Source organism: Eriocheir sinensis, chromosome 58, assembly GCF_024679095.1.
Source record: "Eriocheir sinensis breed Jianghai 21 chromosome 58, ASM2467909v1, whole genome shotgun sequence".
Taxonomy (NCBI): Eukaryota; Metazoa; Arthropoda; class Malacostraca; order Decapoda; family Varunidae; genus Eriocheir; species Eriocheir sinensis.
In genome coordinates, this window is record NC_066566.1 from 4,632,222 (window position 1) to 4,653,944 (window position 21,723).

General features: G+C 43.7%; 1 protein-coding gene across 2 annotated transcripts in view; it reads left to right on the forward strand.

Annotated features, from left to right (window-relative positions):
- The window catches only part of LOC126985070 (uncharacterized), a 119,135-nt gene that overhangs the window by 90,783 nt on the left and 6,629 nt on the right, over nt 1-21,723 (forward strand). For both annotated transcript variants that reach the window (XM_050839464.1, XM_050839465.1), the window contains 31 exons: nt 200-339; nt 641-803; nt 964-1,033; nt 1,533-1,648; nt 1,956-2,161; nt 2,901-3,072; nt 4,248-4,441; nt 4,559-4,705; nt 5,052-5,199; nt 5,554-5,743; nt 6,625-6,733; nt 7,547-7,712; nt 8,178-8,347; nt 9,193-9,486; nt 10,233-10,418; nt 10,911-10,998; nt 11,270-11,440; nt 12,880-13,007; nt 13,696-13,821; nt 14,295-14,506; nt 15,197-15,399; nt 15,763-16,073; nt 16,250-16,453; nt 17,242-17,356; nt 17,885-18,090; nt 18,433-18,613; nt 19,102-19,226; nt 19,473-19,661; nt 20,112-20,334; nt 20,501-20,650; nt 21,283-21,380. In XM_050839464.1, the coding sequence (XP_050695421.1) occupies nt 200-339; nt 641-803; nt 964-1,033; nt 1,533-1,648; nt 1,956-2,161; nt 2,901-3,072; nt 4,248-4,441; nt 4,559-4,705; nt 5,052-5,199; nt 5,554-5,743; nt 6,625-6,733; nt 7,547-7,712; nt 8,178-8,347; nt 9,193-9,486; nt 10,233-10,418; nt 10,911-10,998; nt 11,270-11,440; nt 12,880-13,007; nt 13,696-13,821; nt 14,295-14,506; nt 15,197-15,399; nt 15,763-16,073; nt 16,250-16,453; nt 17,242-17,356; nt 17,885-18,090; nt 18,433-18,613; nt 19,102-19,226; nt 19,473-19,661; nt 20,112-20,334; nt 20,501-20,650; nt 21,283-21,380 (5,201 nt within the window). The remainder of the gene's footprint in view (nt 1-199; nt 340-640; nt 804-963; nt 1,034-1,532; nt 1,649-1,955; nt 2,162-2,900; nt 3,073-4,247; nt 4,442-4,558; nt 4,706-5,051; nt 5,200-5,553; nt 5,744-6,624; nt 6,734-7,546; nt 7,713-8,177; nt 8,348-9,192; nt 9,487-10,232; nt 10,419-10,910; nt 10,999-11,269; nt 11,441-12,879; nt 13,008-13,695; nt 13,822-14,294; nt 14,507-15,196; nt 15,400-15,762; nt 16,074-16,249; nt 16,454-17,241; nt 17,357-17,884; nt 18,091-18,432; nt 18,614-19,101; nt 19,227-19,472; nt 19,662-20,111; nt 20,335-20,500; nt 20,651-21,282; nt 21,381-21,723) is intronic.

A 21,723-nucleotide genomic window follows, 5' to 3' on the forward strand; every position in this document is an offset into this window, starting at 1 on the left:
CTTGTATTCTCCCTGGTATTTGAGTGATGCCTAGTTAGTTAATTAAAGGAAAATAAGGAAATAGATCCATTATTACTCTCACACACTCCTGCTAGCTGAGTGTTATCAGTTTCATTTACAAAATAGAATTTCATTGATTTTTTCTATATTGACCTTTTGTGTTGCCCTGTCTAACTTTGCTCACCCCTCATCTCCCCAGCCACTGGCCCCACCACCACCCTGGCCCCATGTGACTCTTGGTCACCATGGATTAACAAGGTCAAGCCATGGCAGACCGATGGTGACACAGAGTACAGCTCTCTGGAGCAACTCCAGAATGAGTATGGCTTCTGTCTGCAGGTGAGCATGTTGGTTGTGGCATTTGTTGAGAAAAACACATATTTTATGTTGCATAAACAAAAGCTATGTTTTGCATAAAGCACTGCTTGTCTACATGCCCTGAGCCAGCCATGCATTTAAACTCTAATCTTCCATGTCCTGCAGGAGTACACCCGTCCATAACCATCTTCACTGCATTCACTTGAGTGTTTGTGTAAATGGCAAAACTTTGTTAACGTCACCATACATTTCAAAAGGAGAATGACAGATAAAAGGAAACTAAGCAAGGCTCATTTTTTAATCCCAATCACTCTGTGGTCAGGGCCAACTGGCAGACATTGAGTGTGTGGAGGATGCCAGCGGCCGCAACACTGGGGCGGACAGCGGCCTCAGCTGTGACGTGCGTTTTGGCTTCCGGTGCAACAACGCCGCCCAGGCCCGAGGCAGTTGTCTGGACTACAAGATCAGATACTACTGCACTTGTGGTGGGTTGCTCTGCTTTGATACCTGTGTGTTCATGATGTCAAGGTGCATATTCTGTTAAGATTGACTGATGTTCATTTAAAAATATTACGGCTTAATTTCATATGCCATTAGTTATGTCATATAGACATTAACTTTAAACAACTTTATACTCCTTTGCAGAGACGACCACAACCATCACCACCATCCTGCCAGACTTCACCACGCCGCCTCCCAAATGCTATCCTGATAAGTGAGTTTTTGGGTTTGAATGGAAGGGTTCTGTGCAAATGCTCACTTGATAGAGACTCAAAACAGTTAGGTATTTCTATTTACTTCAAACAACCAACTTATAGACCAGTGTTGTGGTCAGTGCTAAGTGTCCCAGATGTGTTCATGAGTGAAGGTGGTCTTTTGGGAGACAAATGATCCTGCCTACGACTTGAACTCTTTCAAGAGGATCGAGGGTATCAGGACACCTCTCCTTCCAAATCTGACCTTGCTTTTGGCCACCTCTTCTGATTCTTTTTTTAGGAGCAGCAATTAGCAGGCTTTTTTTTTTCTCTCTTTTTTTTTGCAACAACAGAATATGAGCAGTTCACCTTGTGCAATCCAAAAGCACCCAGAGTTTTTACTTCATGCCGCCCAGTTCTGGAGAGTTCCAGTCTTCCTAATCATTTAGAATTGGATAAGGATGATGTCAGGCCAGGGTGACAAGTGAAACTCAACTAATAGTACTAATACTCTAAAAGGTACATCAACCTCCTCAAGAATGTGGACGACTCTGCCTTCTTCTCCACCCCCGCCCGAAGCTCCCTCTATGGGCCCGCCAGTGCACGGCTTTACAATCCAGACGGCAGCCTCTCCAGTGAGTTGACCCGGCAAGACCTGTCTCTGAATCCTCTGCTAAATCCTCCGTCTTGTTGACAATGAAGCAGTTCTTGTACAGAGGTTACCTGCTGTTTTATTTGTCATGGAACTGCTTGAAAGGCCAGGAACTGAAAAATCCCTAAATACCTTTATTGTTTAGTATGTTCCAGCTGTAAACATTTTTAGCTTGCATCTTCTTATGTATATTTCTTTGAACTTTCACCACCTCACCAAAAAAACTAAATTTTCTACTTATTCAGGTGTGATTTCTTTCTCTGTTGTAATGCTCATGAATTTGACTTCAGTGTCCGGATGGTCTCCAATGCGCAATAACCAGGACCAGTTCTTGGAGGTGGACCTGGGTGCTGTGGTGCCCGTCTATGGTGTGGTGGTGTCCGGCAACCCCCTCACACGGGAGAGAGTCACGGCCTTCACGGTGCAGTACTCCAGGGACGGCCTCATCTGGTCTGACATCCCCACTGATCCGGCAGACTCCTCCAGCCCTCCAAAGGTACTATATTCTGTCTGTTATATCTGATCCCCTCCCTCCTCTCTCTCATAACTCCTCTTGAGTGCATGACCATGGCAGACAGACTCCTCCAGCCCTCCAAAGGTACTATATTCTATTTATTATATCTGATCCCCTCCCTCCTCCCTCTCATAACTCCTCTTAAGTGCATGACCATGGCAGACAGACTCCTCCAGCCCTCCAAAGGTACTATATTCTATCTATTATATATGATCCCCTCCCTCCTCCCTCTCATAACTCCTCTTGAGAGCATGACCATGGCAGACAGACTCCTCCAGCCCTCCAAAGGTACTATATTCTATCTATTATATTTGATCCCCTCCCTCCTCCCTCTCAGAACTCCTCTTGAGGGCATGACCATGGCAGAAGACTCTCCATATCCCCCTGTTCTTACACTTCCTTTCAGCGACTTTCACACTCCCCCTTTCACTCATCCTTCAAGTGCTATAATTGTCTTGCTAAAAGTTGCCTTTGTTCAATCATTCGCAAATGATTACAATGCTGATACACTGAGAAAATTTTAAATATCTGGCAGGAATTAAGGTTAAACATACAAAAAGGAACTGTTCTACCATTCGGCCGTGAGTATGACCAAAAATTACAATACGTTGAATGAGCCACACAGCACAGGAGAAAGCTGTAGGTGTTTTCTCATAAGATAAAGCCACAAAGAGAGATAACAGAGCAGCACCACATGTATAGAGTCACCATTGCTTCCCAGGTGTTCCAAGGTGCCCTCAGTCCAACGGAGGAGAAGCAACACATGTTTGACCAACCCACCGAGATGCGGCTGATGAAACTGAAGCCCACAAACTGGTACCGTGCCATTGCTGTGCGGCTGGAGGTGATCGGCTGTGAGCTCCCCATGGTGCCCACAACACCAAGCACGACAGGTGAGTGGCTGGCAGGTGCTGAGCTTGGCGGACCTCTCAGGCTGGTTCAGGTGTGTTGGGTGTCAGTTACTAGCTCTGATATCAGGAAAGTAATTAAGCAAACCTCTTATGGGATCTTGGCTATGCTTTTTGTCAGTTATTAGTGTTCGTAGGAGCAAAAAAAGCTTGGAAGACCTCTTAGGGGAGCTTGGGTATGTTTGCTGTTGGTTAGAAGTGTTTATAGCAGAAGAAAAAGCTTGGCAGACCTCTTAGGGGAGCTTGGGTATGTCCGCTGCCAGATAGTAGTTTTCAAAGCAGGAGAAAGGCTTGGCAGACCTCTTACGGGAGCTTGGGTATGTTTGCTGTTGGTTAGAAGTGTTTATAGCCGAAGAAAAAGCTTGGCAGACCTCTTACGGGAGCTTGGGTATGTTTGCTGTCGTTAGTGCTCAGTTCAAGGAAAAAAGCTTCACTGGAGTACTAAGCTGAGGCATTAAAATGAACTATTGTCAAAATTAAGAATGTTTATCTATATATTGACTGTTTTATCTCTATACGTCAGGTCATTTTCCACGGTAGTTTTGTTCTTTTCCTGACGCGAGTAGTGAGTGGAGGGACGCAGGTGAATAGGCAAACACCTTGGGAAGAGATGCGCTCAGGGTGTCTATATTTCATCATCATCGTTTAACGTCCATTTATTCCCTATGGGGGTTGGACGGGGGGATATGAGCCTCCTCCACTGTTGCCGGTCCATAGCCATTTCTTCCGTGATGTTCAGCCTCATCATATCTTCCTCCGCCACCAGGGTATCTTTATTTGGATGAAGAATCTAACTGTGACCCTTTCTGATAGACCTTCACAATAAGTCATCCGTTGCTATCATCATCATCGTTTCCCTCCTTCTGTTTTTTATAGAAGGTTGTAGATTTCCAGGTGATATATGCTTTTAACATTTTCCTATGAAATAACAAAATCTTGGGTTGTAAGAAACAATTATTGTCAGATATACTGAAGAAATGGCTATGGACCGGCAACAGTGGAGGAGGCTCATATCCCGTCCAACCCCACCATGGGAATAAATGGGCGTTAAACGATGATGATGATGATGATGATATTGATACTCCATGAAAATGTGAAGCATAAAGATGTATCCTTTTTTGCCCTAAGCAGTCAACTGTACCTCAAAATTATTCCAACAGAAATTCCAAAGTGCGAGGAAGAGATGGGTGTTGAGAATGGACTCCTGTCGGATCTGCAGATCATCGTGTCCTCCGTCCTGGATGACAGGCCAGACTATTACGGGAAGAGCAACATTCGCCTCAACACTCAGCCTGACTCCTTCCTGTCGGCCGGGGCTTGGGTGGCAGAGCCTAAACCTGAACAGTTTGTCAGGGTTGGTTTTGCCTCTTACAATTTTTGATCACTCAAATTATGTTTAATAATATTTTATACTCAGTGTAGATCAAGTGTGGATCTGAGTGTTCAAATTCTTTTTCCTCTTTTCTTTCAGTTTGATTTTACTGAGCCAAGCCTGCTGTCCGGGGTGATGACCCAGGGCCGCCCCGGCTCCCCAGAGTGGGTGGAGTCCTTCACTGTCCGTTACTCCCCAGACGGGAACAGCTGGAGCACCATCAAAGAGCCAGATGGCACTGAAAAGGTGTGGCACTGTGTCTGCCCAATGGCATGTCTGAAGAGACAAGTTTAATGCAGGGAAATATTTGCTCTTTAATGAACTGGGATTTTTACATTAATAAAAGATTTTCTTGACTCATCTTTTGTAAGCATTCAGAACATCATTTTCATTGTTCATTGGGTGTTTGTCTCCAGAGCAGTGTCACAAAATAACCATTCCTCAGTCCCTGCCACACACCTAATCACATATTTTCTCTCCTTCCAATTACTCACATGTTATTCTATATTCATCCCTTTAATGTTTTTTGTATGCATGATATACTTGTGTGTCCATATTGTCCATGTGATTTATATTCATACTGTTGTTTCAGGTGTTCACTGGAAACTTTGACAGCGACACACCCGTGGAGAACAAGTTTGACCGGCTCATCAACGCTCGCTTCCTTGAGCTGCGGCCCAAGGAATGGAACACCAACATCGCCATGAGGGTGGAAGTGCTTGGATGTTTCCACCCATACCGTGAGTCCAAACCTATTTATCCCTGACCCTTAATGATGCTGTAGGAGTGTTAGAAAACTATCTAAACATACCTTCTCTAATATCTCATTTTTCCAGCCTTTTCACACTTTTTACTTAGTCAGTCTGTATACAATATTCTGCTGTACATTCAACATCTTCATAAGAATATTTTCATGGGAAGAGACTCCTTTCCCAAAATCAAAATATATATTAGCTGGTTAATAAAAAAACAAACTGTAAATTATTCAGATCAGAATTTAACTTTTCCACTTACGTTTCATGATATATTAATTGCTCTTGTCATCGTTAAGACTAAAGTTGTACTAATTAAGGCCTGTTCTCTCCCTTCCCCAGCCGAGATGACTACCACACCAGCGCCAGTCATCACCACCACCCTGCCTCCTCCCCCTTACTGTGTGTCCTGCCCCGGCCTGCCTGAGGAGCACTACACCTACTGCATCCCCTGCTTTGCCCAGGGAGAACACTTTGACGGCCGAAGCTGTGTGCCGGAGAGCATGTGTCCGTGCTACAAGGAGGGAGTCAGGTGGGTCGGGGGATGGTTTCTCCTCCATGCCAGGAATACTGAAGCTTCCTTTATTTCTAGCCATGATGTGCTGTATTTCAGGAAGTGACTTTTCATGGATACAGCAGACCCTTCATTTGGCATGTTTCGGGGGGCTTCGTGGTGCAGTGGTTAGCACACTCGGCTCACAAACGAGAGAGCCAGGGTTCAATTCCCGAGCGGAGTGGAAAAATTTGGGCAGTATTTCCGATATCCTACGCCCCTGTCCACCCAGCAGTGAATGGGTACCAGGTATTAATCGGGGGTTGTGTCCCGTCTCCTGGGATCTGTTTCCTTCTATAATTCCTTCCCCTCCTGTCTCTCTCCGGCATATGACCAGAGATGTTGCGCCGACTAAACGAAACTTTCCAACTTTGGTATGTTTCTCTTTAAGGATTTCTTTATAATGCCCCCTCCAACTGACTCCTTTACACACATAAAAAAAAGTCCCACCTGTCCCAAATCTTTAAATCCTAAGGAAATATTACCTCCATTTAGTGCAATTTTTTCTTTAGTACCTATCTTGCATTAAATATCTACTGCACCATTTTCTAAGGGGTTGGATTTCTTCTTGAGTCAAACATATCATAGCATACATACTACCCTACGCCCCTGTCCACCCAGCAGTGAATGGGTACCAGTTATTAATCAGGGGTTGTGTCCCGTCTCCTGAGATCTGTTCCCTTCTCCTATAATTCCTTCCCCTTCTGTCTCTCTCCGGCATATGACCACAGATGTTGCGCCGACTAAACGAAACTTTCTGCCATACATACCATAGCAATTTTTACATGAAATCAACCTTTTCACAATTATACATGTATGGTAAGTATTGAAGAACTAAGGGTGCACTTCTTCCTTCCCAGGTATGAAGTGGGCCAGGTGTTTGAGAGCAAGGACTGTGAGGAGTGCGAGTGTCTGCTAGGCGGGAAGACAGTCTGTGTCCCCAAGAAGTGTCCACCCTGCGAGGACGACGTGAGTACAAACTTTACTTGCACCAGTTGCTGTGGCTTGAATGATTTAAATTTCCACAAGATTTCTATTTGATCTTCCTCTTGCTTCATTAACCCGGTAGCAACAGGGATCATGTTTCTTAATGATCCCTCTAAGCAAGAAAAATGAGAAAAAATCACCCCTCACACAAATCATTTCATAATATATATCAAAGCATTTGTGATCAGATTATGTATCATCTATTTTGGGGGGCTTATATCATGGCACAAATTTGGCCCGTTGCTGCTATACGGTAAAGCCACAGATTTGGCCCGTCACTGCTACTGGGTTAAGGTAATCTGTATGAGCTGATGGTAGAGCACTTCAGTATTTCTAGTGTTAATTTACTTAGTATTTTGTATATTTGCATGCTACCAAAACCACTCAAAATTAAGCCTTCTAGAAGTATCCAAGTGCCAGTTTTCAAGAAGCTAGACAACCATTGTTAACCTGGTAGCAGCGACGGGCCAGATTTGTGGCTTTACCGTGCAGCAGCGACGGCCTAATTTGTGCCATGATATAAACCCCCCAAAATAGATGATACATAATCTGATCACAAATGCTTTGATATGTATTACGAAATGGTTTGTGTGAGGGGTGATTTTTTCTCATTTTTCTCGCTTAGAGGGACCATTAAGAAACATGATCCCCGCTGCTACTGGGTTAATATGTAGAACCTGTTGCTTGCACAGTCTCATTTCATCTGTGGCAGTGCATGTGACCTTGTGACTCTAGAGGGCTCATTTTTCTTCTTCGCAATTTACTAACCTCCAAATTTGAATTGATGCGTTTCAGGAGGAGAAATCCATCGTGACCACCTCGTGCAACTGTGTGTGTAAGCCGTGTCCTCCAGAGACCAGACTGTGTCCCTCAAGCAACTTCTGCCTTAACGAGACATCCTGGTGTGATGGCATTGAGGACTGTCCTGATGATGAGCTGACTTGTACCACCCCCGTTCCAGGTGCTGCTTCCTACACCTGACAAATATTAGGCCTTCTCGTATATACAGGAACCTACTTATTTATTATTCACATCATCTTCCCATTCTTTGATTCTTTTTCTTCTTCGTCTTCTTCCTCTTCATCTTTTTCTTGTTTAATGTCTTTATTTTCCCTTGTGGGGTTGGACGAGCTATGAGTCTCTCCCACTCTTGAAAATCATACACTCCCTCCTCCCTGATGTTCATGCGGTTATATAAATTTTCCTTTTTTTGCCTGAATCTTGTATATGAAATGGGAAATTAACTTCGGAGATCATGGATGAATTTAAATGTTAACCACATGCCTAACATTTTGGTTATTGAAGTTTACCAGTGTTGCAAGTTATCATATGTGTATAGAATTGCCTTGCCCTGAAATACCCCCACTTGACGATTCTCTCTTAACTCTTAACATTTCTATTAACTCATTTCACCCTTCTTCCACAGAGATCCCAGAGCCGTGCCCGACACCCTTCTGCCCCGAGCACTGGGAGGTGAAGGTGCGGCCGTCCAAAGGCTTCTGCCCCCAGGTGAAGTGTGAGCCGCCCCCCACCCTTGAGACCTGCCCAAGCCCCATCTGCTTCCCTGATTACATTGTTGTCGTCAAGCTTTCGGAGGTGAGTCAATGCTATGAGGGAAGTGTTCTTGGTGTTAGGATGTTCAGTGCTGGCAATTCTGTCTACTTATTCTATCTGTCTCCAATGACCATGACCTCCCATCACATCACAAGAACTTCCTCCAAGGGGGTGACCCTGATTGAGGTGTCTCCAGTTTTCTCTGTTCTGGCACTCCCTCTCAGTACAGTTAATCCCTTGCCTGTCAGCTCTTTCTCTCCAATTCCATATACTATTGACTCATTTCACCATCCTCTCCTTTATGTGCCATATGACCAAGATGTTTCGGTGCTGTGCTGGGATTGATCAGTCCTCATTTCTTTTAACAAGCACATCATCACTCCTTATACTGCAAGTCGCCTGTCTTTTTCTCTCCTCATTGTTCTTTTAACTTTTTTCCAGAATTTTTGTGTTTTCAGGTATTTTTCTGATACCTTCCAACCAAATTATACTCATTCTTTAACCTCTTGGCTGTGGATATCCTACAAGAAGACATCACCAAGCTACAGAAATGGAAAAAAAAGTGGCTGCTACAATTCAGTGAAGAAAATTGTAAAGTCATGCACCTTGGGAGGGGATATCCAGCATACCAATACCACAAGGAAAGCACTCCAGTATCCACCACAGAGGCATAGAACAACCTGGGAGTATGTGTTACGAGGCTACCAGCAAAAGACAAATCAGTGCCAATCACAGCGGACAGGTTAAACAGTCTCTTCATATGTGCCTTTCTCTCTGTACTTTTCTCCTATCTCTTACCTCTTTTTAATACCTATCTTTGTATACCAACTTGTGATGAATGAAATCTTACCAATCAAAATTATTTACAGTGACGCTTTCTTTTCCAGGCTGGCGATAGATGTCCCGAGTATGAATGCAACCCTCCACTGCCCACCGCAACTGAGCCCCCAACCTGCGAGCCGCCCACCTGTCCTGAGGGTTACGAGGTGCAGGGACACGACTACATCGATTACTTGACGGAGGAGTTCCCGGAGGAGGTCCAGAAGGGTGATGCAGTGTGCTTCCAGTACCGCTGCGAGGCCAAGGAGGTGCCGCCGGAGGGATGCACTGACCCACACTGTCCCGAAAACTTTGAAATCTTGTTTGCTGACGTCAGTGTCTTGGGTGAACCGTGTCCTCCGGTAAGTCATGATCATTTTTTCACGTTTTTCACCATGACTCATTTCAAAGTTGAGTAAAGGTCCCATAATCAGAGTTTCAGGTAATGGAAATTCAATAACTCTGCTTCAGTTTATCAACCAGTTATTTAAAGTTCCCCTGCTTTAATATATCAACCAGTTATTTAAAGTTCCCCTGCTTTAATATATCAACCAGTTATTTAAAGTTCCAGTGCTTTAATATATCAACCAGTTATTTAAAGTTCCCCTGCTTCAATTTATCAACCAGTTATTTAAAGTTCCACTGCCTTAATATATCAAGCAGTTATTTAAAGTTCCCCTGCTTTAATATATCAACCAGTTATTTAAAGTTCCCCTGCTTTAATATATCAACCAGTTATTTAAAGTTCCCCTGCTTTAATATATCAACCAGTTATTTAAAGTTCCAGTGCTTTAATATATCAACCAGTTATTTAAAGTTCCCCTGCTTTAATATATCAACCAGTTATTTAAAGTTCCCCTGCTTTAATATATCAACCAGTTATTTAAAGTTCCAGTGCTTTAATATATCAACCAGTTATTTAAAGTTCCCCTGCTTTAATATATCAACCAGTTATTTAAAGTTCCCCTGCTTTAATATATCAACCAGTTATTTAAAGTTCCAGTTCTTTAATATATCAACCAGTTATTTAAAGTTCCCCTGCTTCAATTAATCAACCAATTATTTAAAGTTCCACATCTGTAAAAGAATCATCTGTTCCCTCCCACAGTATGAGTGTGTGCCGAAAGTGCCCTCCACACCTGTGCCGTGCCCGCCTGTCGAGTGCCCCAACAACCTCACCACCATGTTCATCCAAGGCGAGGACCGCTCCGCCTGCCCGCGCTACACCTGTGTGGAGGTGACGCCCGCCCCGACGGTCACCACGCCCACCACTGTGCCTCCCAAGTGTCCACATGTACGACTGACAATATCACGGTTTGGGGTTTATGGTTTGTAGAGGCATAAGTAAAGGTTGTGGAGGCTGATATGAAGAAGGGTTGTTTAGGTTTGAAATTTTCCTTGCTTGTTTTGCTTTCACTGTGAGGTTGAGACAAAATTACATACTAGTGGAGGACTTATTGGAGAGAAAAGTGTGTCACAGCAAAACATTATCTGCATTAAATTCTGTACAACAAATTTTCAATACATTTTTTTCTGATGTGTTTCTTCATTTTAGCACGCAGTATTATCTTAACATGTGTCAAGTTTTCTTTTGCCTATATTTGCCAGAATTGTTTCCCTAATTATGTATACTCTACAAAAACTTAAGATTCAGAAAAGAGAAATAAAGGGGAGTTGGGAATGATACTGATGTGATTAAAGACCTTATAATAGATTTAAATATTCATGAAATATTAGACAGGTCTTTGATAGCATGAATAACTTCATCAATGAATCCCTCTCACAGGACCAGCAGGAAATAGCGATCTGCAGCCTCAACGAGGAGCTGTACCGAGTCAACCCTGTGGAGGAGGAGTGCCCACAGTATGCCTGCAGTGAGTACTCTACAGCCTCGCCCTAGAGACTCACACTGTACTGTTAAATACTTGTACATTTTTTGGGTGCTTTAAGGCTGAAAAATGATTCTGTAGCATACACTTTTCTTTCCCAATAAACCTTTTATTGTGGATGCATTGTCATGTGCCACAGTCACACAAAATTTCCCATCATTACTGTTCCCCGAGTCAGGCTACAATATTACTCCTTTGAAAGTATGTTTCATATAGTTTTACTTTCAAAGACACTATTTCTTGTGGTATTTTTCAGAGCCTTTGGGCAGCCAACCTGAAGTCACCACAGCTATGCCAAGGAAACTGGTGCCAGAGTGTAACATAGAGAGTGGCACTGTCTCCACCTATGATGGCAAAAACCTTGAGATGAATCTGTGCGACCACATCCTGGCCCAGGACAAGTTCAACAAGGACTGGGTCTTGGCAGGTGAGGGAAATGTTTCTCAGTGTTCTGAAGCTAACTAGTTTGCAACCTTACAGTTTCAGGAGTAGCTGTTTGCTAAATAGAAAAAAACATTTATTAATTTCTGAAACACTTTAGCTTCTGTATCGGCTATGATATTCATGAAAGACATCATACAGTGTTTTGTGTGCAGCTAGTTTGGGTTGAACTTTTGTCAGAGACAAGCAGCCATACCCCACTTAAGTCAGCTGATATATGCAAATGCTTAGGAATCTTGATCCTTGATGAATATAATGTAGAAACACCTCAGGTAACTTCAAAATAGCAGCTCTGTACTAACGGAGAGGGGACATATAAATGCCACACACAAGATGCACACGACTATAATAAACCCAAACCCCTTTTAGTTCAATACAGTTTGTAGTGAGAGCAGTGGTGAGCACGGTTCTGCTAATCCGCTAACCGCTGATTAGCGAAGCTAGCTTCTTCGTTAGCTGATTAGCATTTTTGCTAACTTTGGAAACAGTTAGTGGACCAATTAGCTTCCGCTAAATGTAGTTCCTCCTCCGCTAACTTAAGTCCACTAAAAAATCATACAGGTTCGTTCTTGTCCATTGTGGGCAGACACAGCACCAGTTGAGCCACATGGCACAATAATTCCATGGCTTCCACTTTTGGGTAAATTAAGCCTTAAAGTAGGCTAATTGGACAAATATTAGGGAAACTTTTGGGTATTTTAGGGTAATGCATCTTCCATTTCCAACTCTTTGAACTCAGATTTAATAACAAGAATTCAATATTTTCCACCTGACAAGAAATAAACTTATTATAGTAAAAATAAGGGGACGAGAGGGGACAAGAGGAGAGGAGAGGGGACAAGAGGAGAGGAGAGGGGACAAGAGGAGAGGAGAGGGGACAAGAGGAGAGGAGAGGGGACGACAGGGGACGAGAGGGGACAAGAGGAGAGGAGAGGGGAGGAGAAGGGACGAGAGGAGAGGAGAGGGGACGAGAAGGGACGAGAGGAGAGGAGAGGGGAGGAGAGGAGAGGAGAGCGGACGTGAAATCTTGGGTAAAATATATGTAATTAGGATAACCTGGAGGCTTCTTTCTCTTCTTGTTGTTGCTTGTTGGGTTCTTTGTTCGGTTCAGCCGCGACGTTATCACCATGTGGTCGCTTTCATTATTGTCGTCTTGTTTATCATTCTCGACATCATGGAAGGTGACCTGAGTGAGGACATTTTTATTCCGCCTGAGGATGCTGACCCTGTTAAGGAGCCGGCAGTACCTATGGGTGAACACCTTTATCATCATCTGATTTTGGCGCTATACCTTAGTGTTAGCTTCCACTAATTTCTTTATCAGTTAAGCTGTTTAGTTAGCGGTGCCCACCACTGAGTGAGAGTAGTAATAATTCTCAAAGTAAAGTTATTTTTGTTATTTCTGCACCTTCTCTGTCTTGGCAGTGAAAAGTAACTGTTCTGAGAGTAAGCAGTGCAGCCAGTATCTCAGCATCACCCTCAAGGGGAAGCCACTCGTCCTCCAGCCCGATCTGAGTGTCTCTTGGGATGGCCACACGTACACAGTGGAGCAGGTGAGGTGGTGTGGCTGGTGGTGGTGGCAGTTGTATGGGTGGAGTGGTGTGGCTGGTGGTGGTGGCAGTTGTTTGATTGGGGTGGTGTGGCTGGTGGTGATAGTGATGGCAGTATGGGTGATGTGGCTTGGCAGGAGATGGTGTAGTGGTGATGACATTGGTGCTATGGGAGGGGTGGTGTGGCAAGGGGTGATGGAATGAGTGAGGTGGTATGGTGCAAAGTGGTAAAATGGGTGAAGTGGTGTGGCTGATGGTGTTAGTGGTCATTTTGGTGATGGTGGTATGAGTGAGGTGGTATGGTTCAAGGTGGAGGTGGTATGTTGGTGTGCTTACAGGGGCATCTATATCAGTGAGAATCATTGCTCTAAAGCCAACTCTGAATGGTTTGAACTGTAATTAACCCGGTAGCAGTGGGGATCATGTTTCTCAATGGTCCCTCTAAGCGAGACTAATGAGAAAAAATCATCACTCATACAAACCATTTCATAATACATATCAAAGCATTTCTGATCAGTTTATGTATCATCTATTTTGGGGGGTTTGTATCATGGCACAAATTTGGCCCGTCGCTGCTGCACGGTAAAGCCACAGATTTGGCCCGTCGCTGCTACCGGGTTGAGTCATGAGAGTATGGTTCGGGATATCTTCTTTACATTTGGTCCTCCATGTATCGTCTTCTTCCCTCCAGGTCCATCGTATCGGCACCTCCAGCAAGAACTTCAGCATCTCTCGGGTTGGCAACTCCATCTACTTCGAGTCCAAAACGTACGACTTCAAAGTGCAGTGGAACGTGGAAATGAACATCAATGTGTCGGTGGGTCTGAGTGCGGCCGTACTCCTCCTTAGTCTGTCTTATCTCACGCACGTTTATTCAGGTTGTAGCTTACGTATGGATGAAGAGCATTAATAAGGGTGATGTCAATGAGGCTTAGTAGCTTTAGTAAAAGAGAAGGGTAGGATTCAAAGCAATGGATTTAAGGTGGATAAGTTCAGATTCAGTAAAGACATAGACAGGAATTGGTTCATTTGTAGATGGGTAAATATACACACACACTCATACACACAGAGGTCTATTTCCATACCATATCTAATTATGTAAAAAGTTGAATTAGACCAAGTTTGGGGCCTGGGTGAGCTTCTCCATTGACACTACTCTCTCAGAGGATTAAATTTGTTCCTCAGTTGAACATTTCTAACCCTCGGGAGAATCAGTTTTTACATGAGACTGACTTTTACACGAACGAGTAAGTACGTTTTATAATTTGTGATTCTTGGTTTGCCTTGCAGCTTGGAGGCCAACTGGTGCAGCAGGTGGAGGGTCTCTGCGGGCTCTTTGTGAACGGTGATGTGCAGGAGATGGTGAAGCCTGACGGAACACTGGCTCACAACACAAAGGAATTCAGTGACTCGTGGAGCATGGACGGAGAGGAATGCAAGGAGCGGCCCAAGTGTTTACCGGAGCTCACCAGCAAAGCCTTTGAGCTCTGCAACAGAATCATGTAAGTTTCATAGGGGTTGTATGTTACTGGTTGTTTGGCTTATTCCACTGTCCTATTTTTTTCCCATTTTGAACTGTGCACTGTCACTATAATCACTGTACATTACACTAACCCAGAAACCCCACACCCTCATCCGTAGCCATAGGAGGTGATTGGCTGGATGGAAGGAGCTTGGAGTAAAGAGCCAATGTTTTTCCCCTTGTTGAACTGTGCACTGTTGCTATAATCGTCATACACTAAACTGACCCATTAGTCTCACCCCCTCCTCTGTAGCCATGGGAAATGATTGGCTGGATGGAAGGAGCTTGGAGTTAGGAGCTGATGTCATCTTGTTGGTAGGGTGAAGATGATTGGGCTTCTGGGTCAGTTTAGTGCATGGTGACTAGGATTTAAACTTGAGTATCAAAGAATAATCCACAAGTCTTCTCTTTAGAACTGTGCACTGCTGTTAGAATAAAAATTTAAAGGGATCGAAGGAAGAAGTCTACAAGTCCTTCTCTACCTTTTGAAGTATCTATTCTTATCATATTTGAACCCTACAAATCTACAGATCCTGCTCTACCTTCTGAACTATCTGTCCTTACCTTACCCTTACCCTAATCGAAGCCTGCTAGGATCAAGGAACAGTAGCATGGCTGGAGGGGACTGAACCTTATTTGGTTTTGTGCTAATTGTTCCTTTGCCCAACAGGTTAGAGCCATTCACTGAGTGTCACAAGATCACTGACCCTTCGCCGTTCCTCAAGAAGTGCTTCAGCACCATGTGCGATTGCCTGGCCAGCAAGGGCAACGAGGAGGAGTGCCGGTGCCAGGCCCTCACTCGCTATGTTTCAAAATGCCTCGAGAAGAACCCTGATGTGCCCCTCTCAAACTGGCGCATCACAACCAAATGCTGTGAGTACCGGGTGTATTTTTTTACAGCAAGGGAGGCAGCTCAAGGGCAACAAACAAAAACAACAACAAAAAAGCCCACTAGACGCTGCTTTGAACAAGAGAAAAACAAACGAGAGGCCAAAAGAGACGTCAATTTTGGGTGGAGAGGTGTACTGATACTCTCCTCTGTTGATTGAAGAATATTATTATTGGTGGTTTGAGTTGTGGTGTTAGTAGTGTTATAATTGCTAGTTAGTTAGTTAGTAGTAGAGTAGAAGTGGAAGCAGTAGTAGTTATAGTAGTAGTAGTAGTTGTAGTACTGAAATACTACCATTTGTAAAGTATAAGCACACCACTCATATCTCACTGTCATCTCCCTCCCAGACAAAGAGTGCGGCCCAGGAGAGATCTACCAGGACTGCTTCCGCTCCAAGTGTGAGAAGCGCTGCGAGACACTCCACGATGAAGGTCTGTGCCCTGAGTACGGCTCCTGCATCCCTGGCTGCTTCTGTGCCCCCGGCCTGGTGCGCAAGGGTGAGAAGTGCGTCCGGCCCGAGCGTTGCCACAACTGTGTGTGCGAGGGCTACGGAGACCCTCACTACACCACCTTCGACCGCCTCAACTACACCTTCAACGGGGAGTGTTCCTTCGTGGCGGCTCGAGACAAGGATCCACGAGGCCAACACAAGTTCCAGGCAAGAATTAAGACCATAGAAGATTATATCGTGTTTGTAGTAGTAGTTGAAAAGTAGTTAATATACTTGTTCTTGTTCCTGCCTCATAAGAATTCTAATGAAAACTAGTATTACATCAGCCGTGACATTGATTTAAAGTTTTCCTCTGATTTATTCTGGTTGTCTTTTCTTTACAGGTGATTACCAACAACAAGCAGTGCACGCCTGAGCCAGTGACGGTGTGCACTGATGCGGTCACCATCCTGTATGACCTTCACACGGTGCTCATTGCTGCCAAGGAGGTGGACGGAGGAGTCACAGTAACTGTTGACAAGGAGAAAGTGGATGTCTTCCCGTACAGGAACCCTTGGCTGTCCCTTGAGCAGCCAGACTCCTCACAGGTACCTCATCACATGTTCTCTTGCTCACCTCACCAGTGGGGTCGTATCTGAGCAACAACTTGTTGAAATATATTCTGAACATGTTTCTGATTTATGTTAATAATATAACATTTGAAGTAATGACACTTGGGTGGGCTCAGAGAAGGAACAGCAGTAGCCCTAAAATTCTATTGATTTAAAGTTTAACTGAAAAAAAGCAAATACAGAAATAAGAGAGGATAAATTTGACTCAAGTCCTGATAGCTACTTTGGGCAAATGATACCCTTTGTTCATTGTGCATGTTTGACACAAGCTTCTGTTTGGTTTGAAATGTAATAAAAACTTAACCCGGTAGCAGCAACGGGCCAAATTTGTGGCTTTACCGTGTAGCAGCGACGGGCCAAATTTGTGCCATGATTTAAACCCCCCAAAATAGATGGTACATAAACTGATCACAAATGCTTCAATATATATTATGAAATGGTTTGTGTGAGGGATGATTTTTTCTCATTTTTCTCGCTTACAGAGACCATTAAGAAACATGATCCCCGCTGCTACCAGGTTAATTTAAGACAGGAGGGCGGGGTGTGAATAAACTTTGCTGTGACAGAGAATCTAACCATGACCGGCGAGATGGGAAGCCATTGCTCTGCCTATTTGGCCAGTAAGGTTATCATACAGCCAAGTGGGATTATGGTCCCTTCCAGCATCATGCAGATCCTTACATGCTCAAACCTTTCATTACATTTTGTTAAGTTTTACTGCTTGTGTCTGTCTGGACTCATCATGCAGCATGATTCCTTCCTAGGTCACGGCAGCCATTCCTGACATACAGCTGGAGGTGACTTACTTCTTAGACAACTTTGGCTTTGCCGTCCGCATTCCATCCGCCCTCTACTTCAACAAGACTGAGGGACTGTGTGGTGAGTCCAAACACATCCACGTGAAGAGTGTTTCCAGCTTGGCACATTAGTTATATAACCCTCACTCTGCACCAGACAACAGATATCTATTAGTCTGATATGCATAACCTTTGTCTTTCATGAAGTGTCAGTAAGACTATAAGCCACAAAAGTGATCAACAATATTAGAATTTTTTTTAAGATTACATATATGCTAGATCCCCTCAATGTCTACAGAATTTCTTTACATACATTGCTCTAACAGTCTTGCCAAAGTTCAGTGTTTATAAATTACTCCAAGGTTAATCTGTAAACAAGAACATACATAGAGTAACATTTCTGCTGAGGGACTTAACTTAGAAGGTAGAGTGATCCAGGGTGTAATCAGTAAATAATACTTTCAATAGTCTCAAAGCTAAAAACAAAAATAGATACAGAGGCTTCCACCTGTCCCCCTTTGCACTTAATGGAACAGCAAATGATCTTGTAGCTACATCAATGAGTTGTCTGTGATGTTTATGGGGTTCATTCTTGCAATTATGCCTCCAGGAAATTGCAACCATGACAACAAGGACGACTTTGTGGCTCGAGACACTGGCCTGGTGGACAGTGTGGACGAGTTTGGCAGCAGCTGGCTCCTGGAGGGCGAGCCAGCCAGCTGCGGGATAATCAAGAAGGAGGAGATGTTATGTAACCTGCTGCCACCTGAAATTGACCCTTGCCTCACTCTCATGAATGAGGAGATCTTTGGCAAAGTAAGAACTTGTTATTTAGTTTCAACCAACCTGTGCACACCAGCACTGATCATTCTTTCAGCTCTTCCTCTGTATTATTTTTATTGGAGCAGGATGTTGTGGCAGTTTTTTTTTTCATTTTGTTTTGCCCTTGGCTTTGCACTTTAATGTCAAGGTTTGAACTCTATTAGACTGAAGCATTTGATCAACTTGCTGGTAAAGTGTAAAATATCAACCCAAACTTACCAGACATCAAGTGTTGTCCTGAGTAATTAGATTATTGCATTCCACACTAAAACAGAATGCTTATATTTGCCTGTTACAGATTTCCTCTGTGCCTAATGTAATAAAATTATTTTTTAGTGCCACCCTGTGGAGGACCCAATTGCATACGTGTCATCGTGTCAACTAGACTCCTGCGGCAGCCGGGAGCCTCAAGTGGCTGCCTGCCATGCCCTGGAGGCCTATGCAAGGCGCTGTGCTGACCTTGACATTTGTCTTGATTGGCGATCTGATGACCTGTGTCCTAAGACTTGCCATGGAGGTGTGTGCCTGTGTGTGTGCGTCAGCCAGTGGATAGTACACCTTGTTTGTAAAGTAGATCATCCTCCTCCCTCTAGGTAGAAGTGTAGATCACAAATAATGTGTGCCTGAGGACATAATTCACACTGAATGACTAAACAGACTATTAGCTCTTATTACAGTAATTCATTGTTTAGTAGAGATTAACAAATGTAGCAGCTAGCCATCCTATTCTAAAGAGGATGCCAAATGACTAGTAGAAGTATTCACCATAGCTAGTTTCATTTATTAGGCCTTGTGTCTTTTCCTCTAGAAATTCACTTTGAGGTAAACGAAGTAACAGAGTTTACCTGTTCTACACATTCATAAATGCAGTCTGGGCTTTTCATATTCTCAATTTTAGCATCTCTCCTTCACCTGTGTTTCTGTTGTATTTTTTCTCAGTCTCTATTTACCATTACCAAGTTATCTGTTTGAATAACATCTAAAAGGAAGTTTTATCCTTTACAGGCCAGGAGTACCGTGCATGCGGCCCCGGCTGTGTGAGTACATGTGATAACTATGAGGACCTCAAAAAGAATCCAGATGCTTGTCTTATTTCATCTGTGGACGGCTGCACCTGTCCTGAGGGAATGGTGAGTCCTCCTCTCTGTTTTTTTTATGTTAATGTTCAGATAACTGGTGCAGGTAATGAAGAGTTAAATATAAGAATATATCATTCAGGTAGACAAATGAAGCTGCAAAGGGTATAATTATTTATGTTTGTGCTTATTCAGTTTTAAACATTCAACATGTCATAAGCAGCAGCATCTGTAATGTCATTATCAGTGAACTTCCTCCTTCAATGTAAGAAGTAAAGTGGCCGCTCCATGTCCCCTCAGGTCCTGGACAAGAACACCTGCGTCAACATGAGCTACTGCAAGACCTGTGATGACGAGGGTCACCGCATCGGGGATGTGTGGCAGACGGATCCCTGCACCACTTGTGAGTGCACCGACAGAGGCAGCTCCTGCAGCACAAAGACCTGCCCGCACCAGCTGCTCTGTGAAGAGGGATATTCTCTGGAGCCGGTCAGTGCCACAAGTCTGAGCATTCACTGTCTGTTGACTAGTAAATGGTGCCATCTATGTTTTCCCATTTCCAAATGATGGATTAGAATGAATCAAGTTATTAAGCACCTAATTATTTGCCTGTGATCCATAATTTAGAGTTTGCAGGGTTCCTTTAGACCAGTGGTGTTGAAAGTTTAATGGCCCCACTGCCCTTCACATTCAACTTCATCAACATTAGCCTTTTACTAGCAACTTTTAAACTTCAATACCCTGTGAAAATAGAAAAGAGGATGGCCATGAACAATTAAAAAATAATCATACATTTTTTCAAGACAGCTTATTGCATATTGCCATGAACCAGTTTTGAACTTTTGATATCTCATTGGATTATTAAGGCACTACATTAATAATGCCTGCCGCATTGAGGCTCGGTGGCAACATAGTGAAAGCTAATTTCCTCTTTGGTAGATCCCTGGCACAGGAGACGCCTGCTGCGGCCCACTGAAGCAGTGCAAGGTGGAGACTCCTGAAAACTGCACCGAGCCCATAAAGCCCAAGGATGGCTGTGGCTATGGCCAGCGCCTCAAGAAGATAGAAGCTCCAGGTCTGTGTCCTCAGTATGCCTGTGTCTGCCTGGACCCTGAGAACTGCCCACCACCTGAAGAGCTGAAGGAAGAGGAGCTAGGGGAAGGTACACTCAAGATCTTCTAGTTTGTGTCTATGTGCCATGTAACTTTCGTATGTCAGTGTATGTTAGATACATGTTAAATGTGTTTACTTCAAATGATCATATTGAGTATTTTTTGTTAAAGTATCTAGTCTTAGACACCAGAATAATAACAGAATCTGTTCCTCAGGAGAGGAAATGGTCCTAGACACGAGTGGCTGCTGTCCAAAGTATGTGACGCAGTGCACCGGTGAGTGTGCCAACCTGACGTGTCCAACTTTCCATAACCTGGTGAAAGAGGAGCTGCAGGAGGGCGAGTGCTGCCCCAAAAAAAGATGTGGTGAGTGTTAAGACTTTGAATTTATCTACTGAATGCTCCTAAAAAGAATAGGAAGAGAAAAGTAGGTCAAGGGGTGTCTGACACTCTTCCCTTGGCAGGCTTAAAGAAGGTAGGTTGAAGTGGAAACCAGACTGATCTAAATCTTGTAACGTTCAGCTGAACTGTAGCATTTTTTATAACAATCTAGAACATTATCTTGAGTTATGAAAAGGTATCTAACCAGAAGATGGGGTAAAATGGTCATCAGGACTGTAAGAATAGGGAGTCATGAAGTGAGCATGGCGAATGGCTACTAAGAGAAGCAACATGGTGACAGACCTTGAGAGTAACTAAAAAGTGAGGTAATGGTTAGGATCATAAGATACACAGTAGGGTGACAAGCTTAGAATCAAGATGAGGCATATTTATTGGAGAGGTTAGTAAATAGCTATGTATTAGGGCTGCACAACATGTATCATATCAAACAATTGAAACATGTTACCTCCAGAAATCATGTTACAAATGTATCGTATACTGATCAGCAGTATTAAGGGTCAAGATCTGGGAAGACTTTTTAAATTATTAATGTACAAGGGATATAGTATACATCAGTGCAGTGGCTTGACAAATTCTCAGCCACCTGATCCTTTCAGAGTTACCACCGGATGTGTGCATCTACACCCACCAGTTCACAGAGGATGAGGAGGACACCCAGCAGTCTGCCACCCCGGACAACAAGAAGCTGTACAAGGTGAAGTCTCAGTCTTTCCTTTGTGCCTGAAGACAACTTTAAAACTGTCATTACTTATAAAAATACAGAATTATCAACAAGAAACTATTCTGACAAGAAAGCTATTGTCCCTCATCAGTAAATATCCTTCTAACTAAACAGCAGCTTTGGAGCTAAACTTGTGTAGCCTTGGCAGTGTGGATGTGGGGTTCAGGTGACGGACCCACACTCTCTTGGGGCTGTCACTCAAGGGTATATTCAAGGAGACTGCAAGAGGCCAGGTGGCTCACACAAGACAGCTCCTGAGAACCAGTTGCTCACTTCTGCCCTCCCCAGCCATAAACTTAACCCCATTGTAAACTTA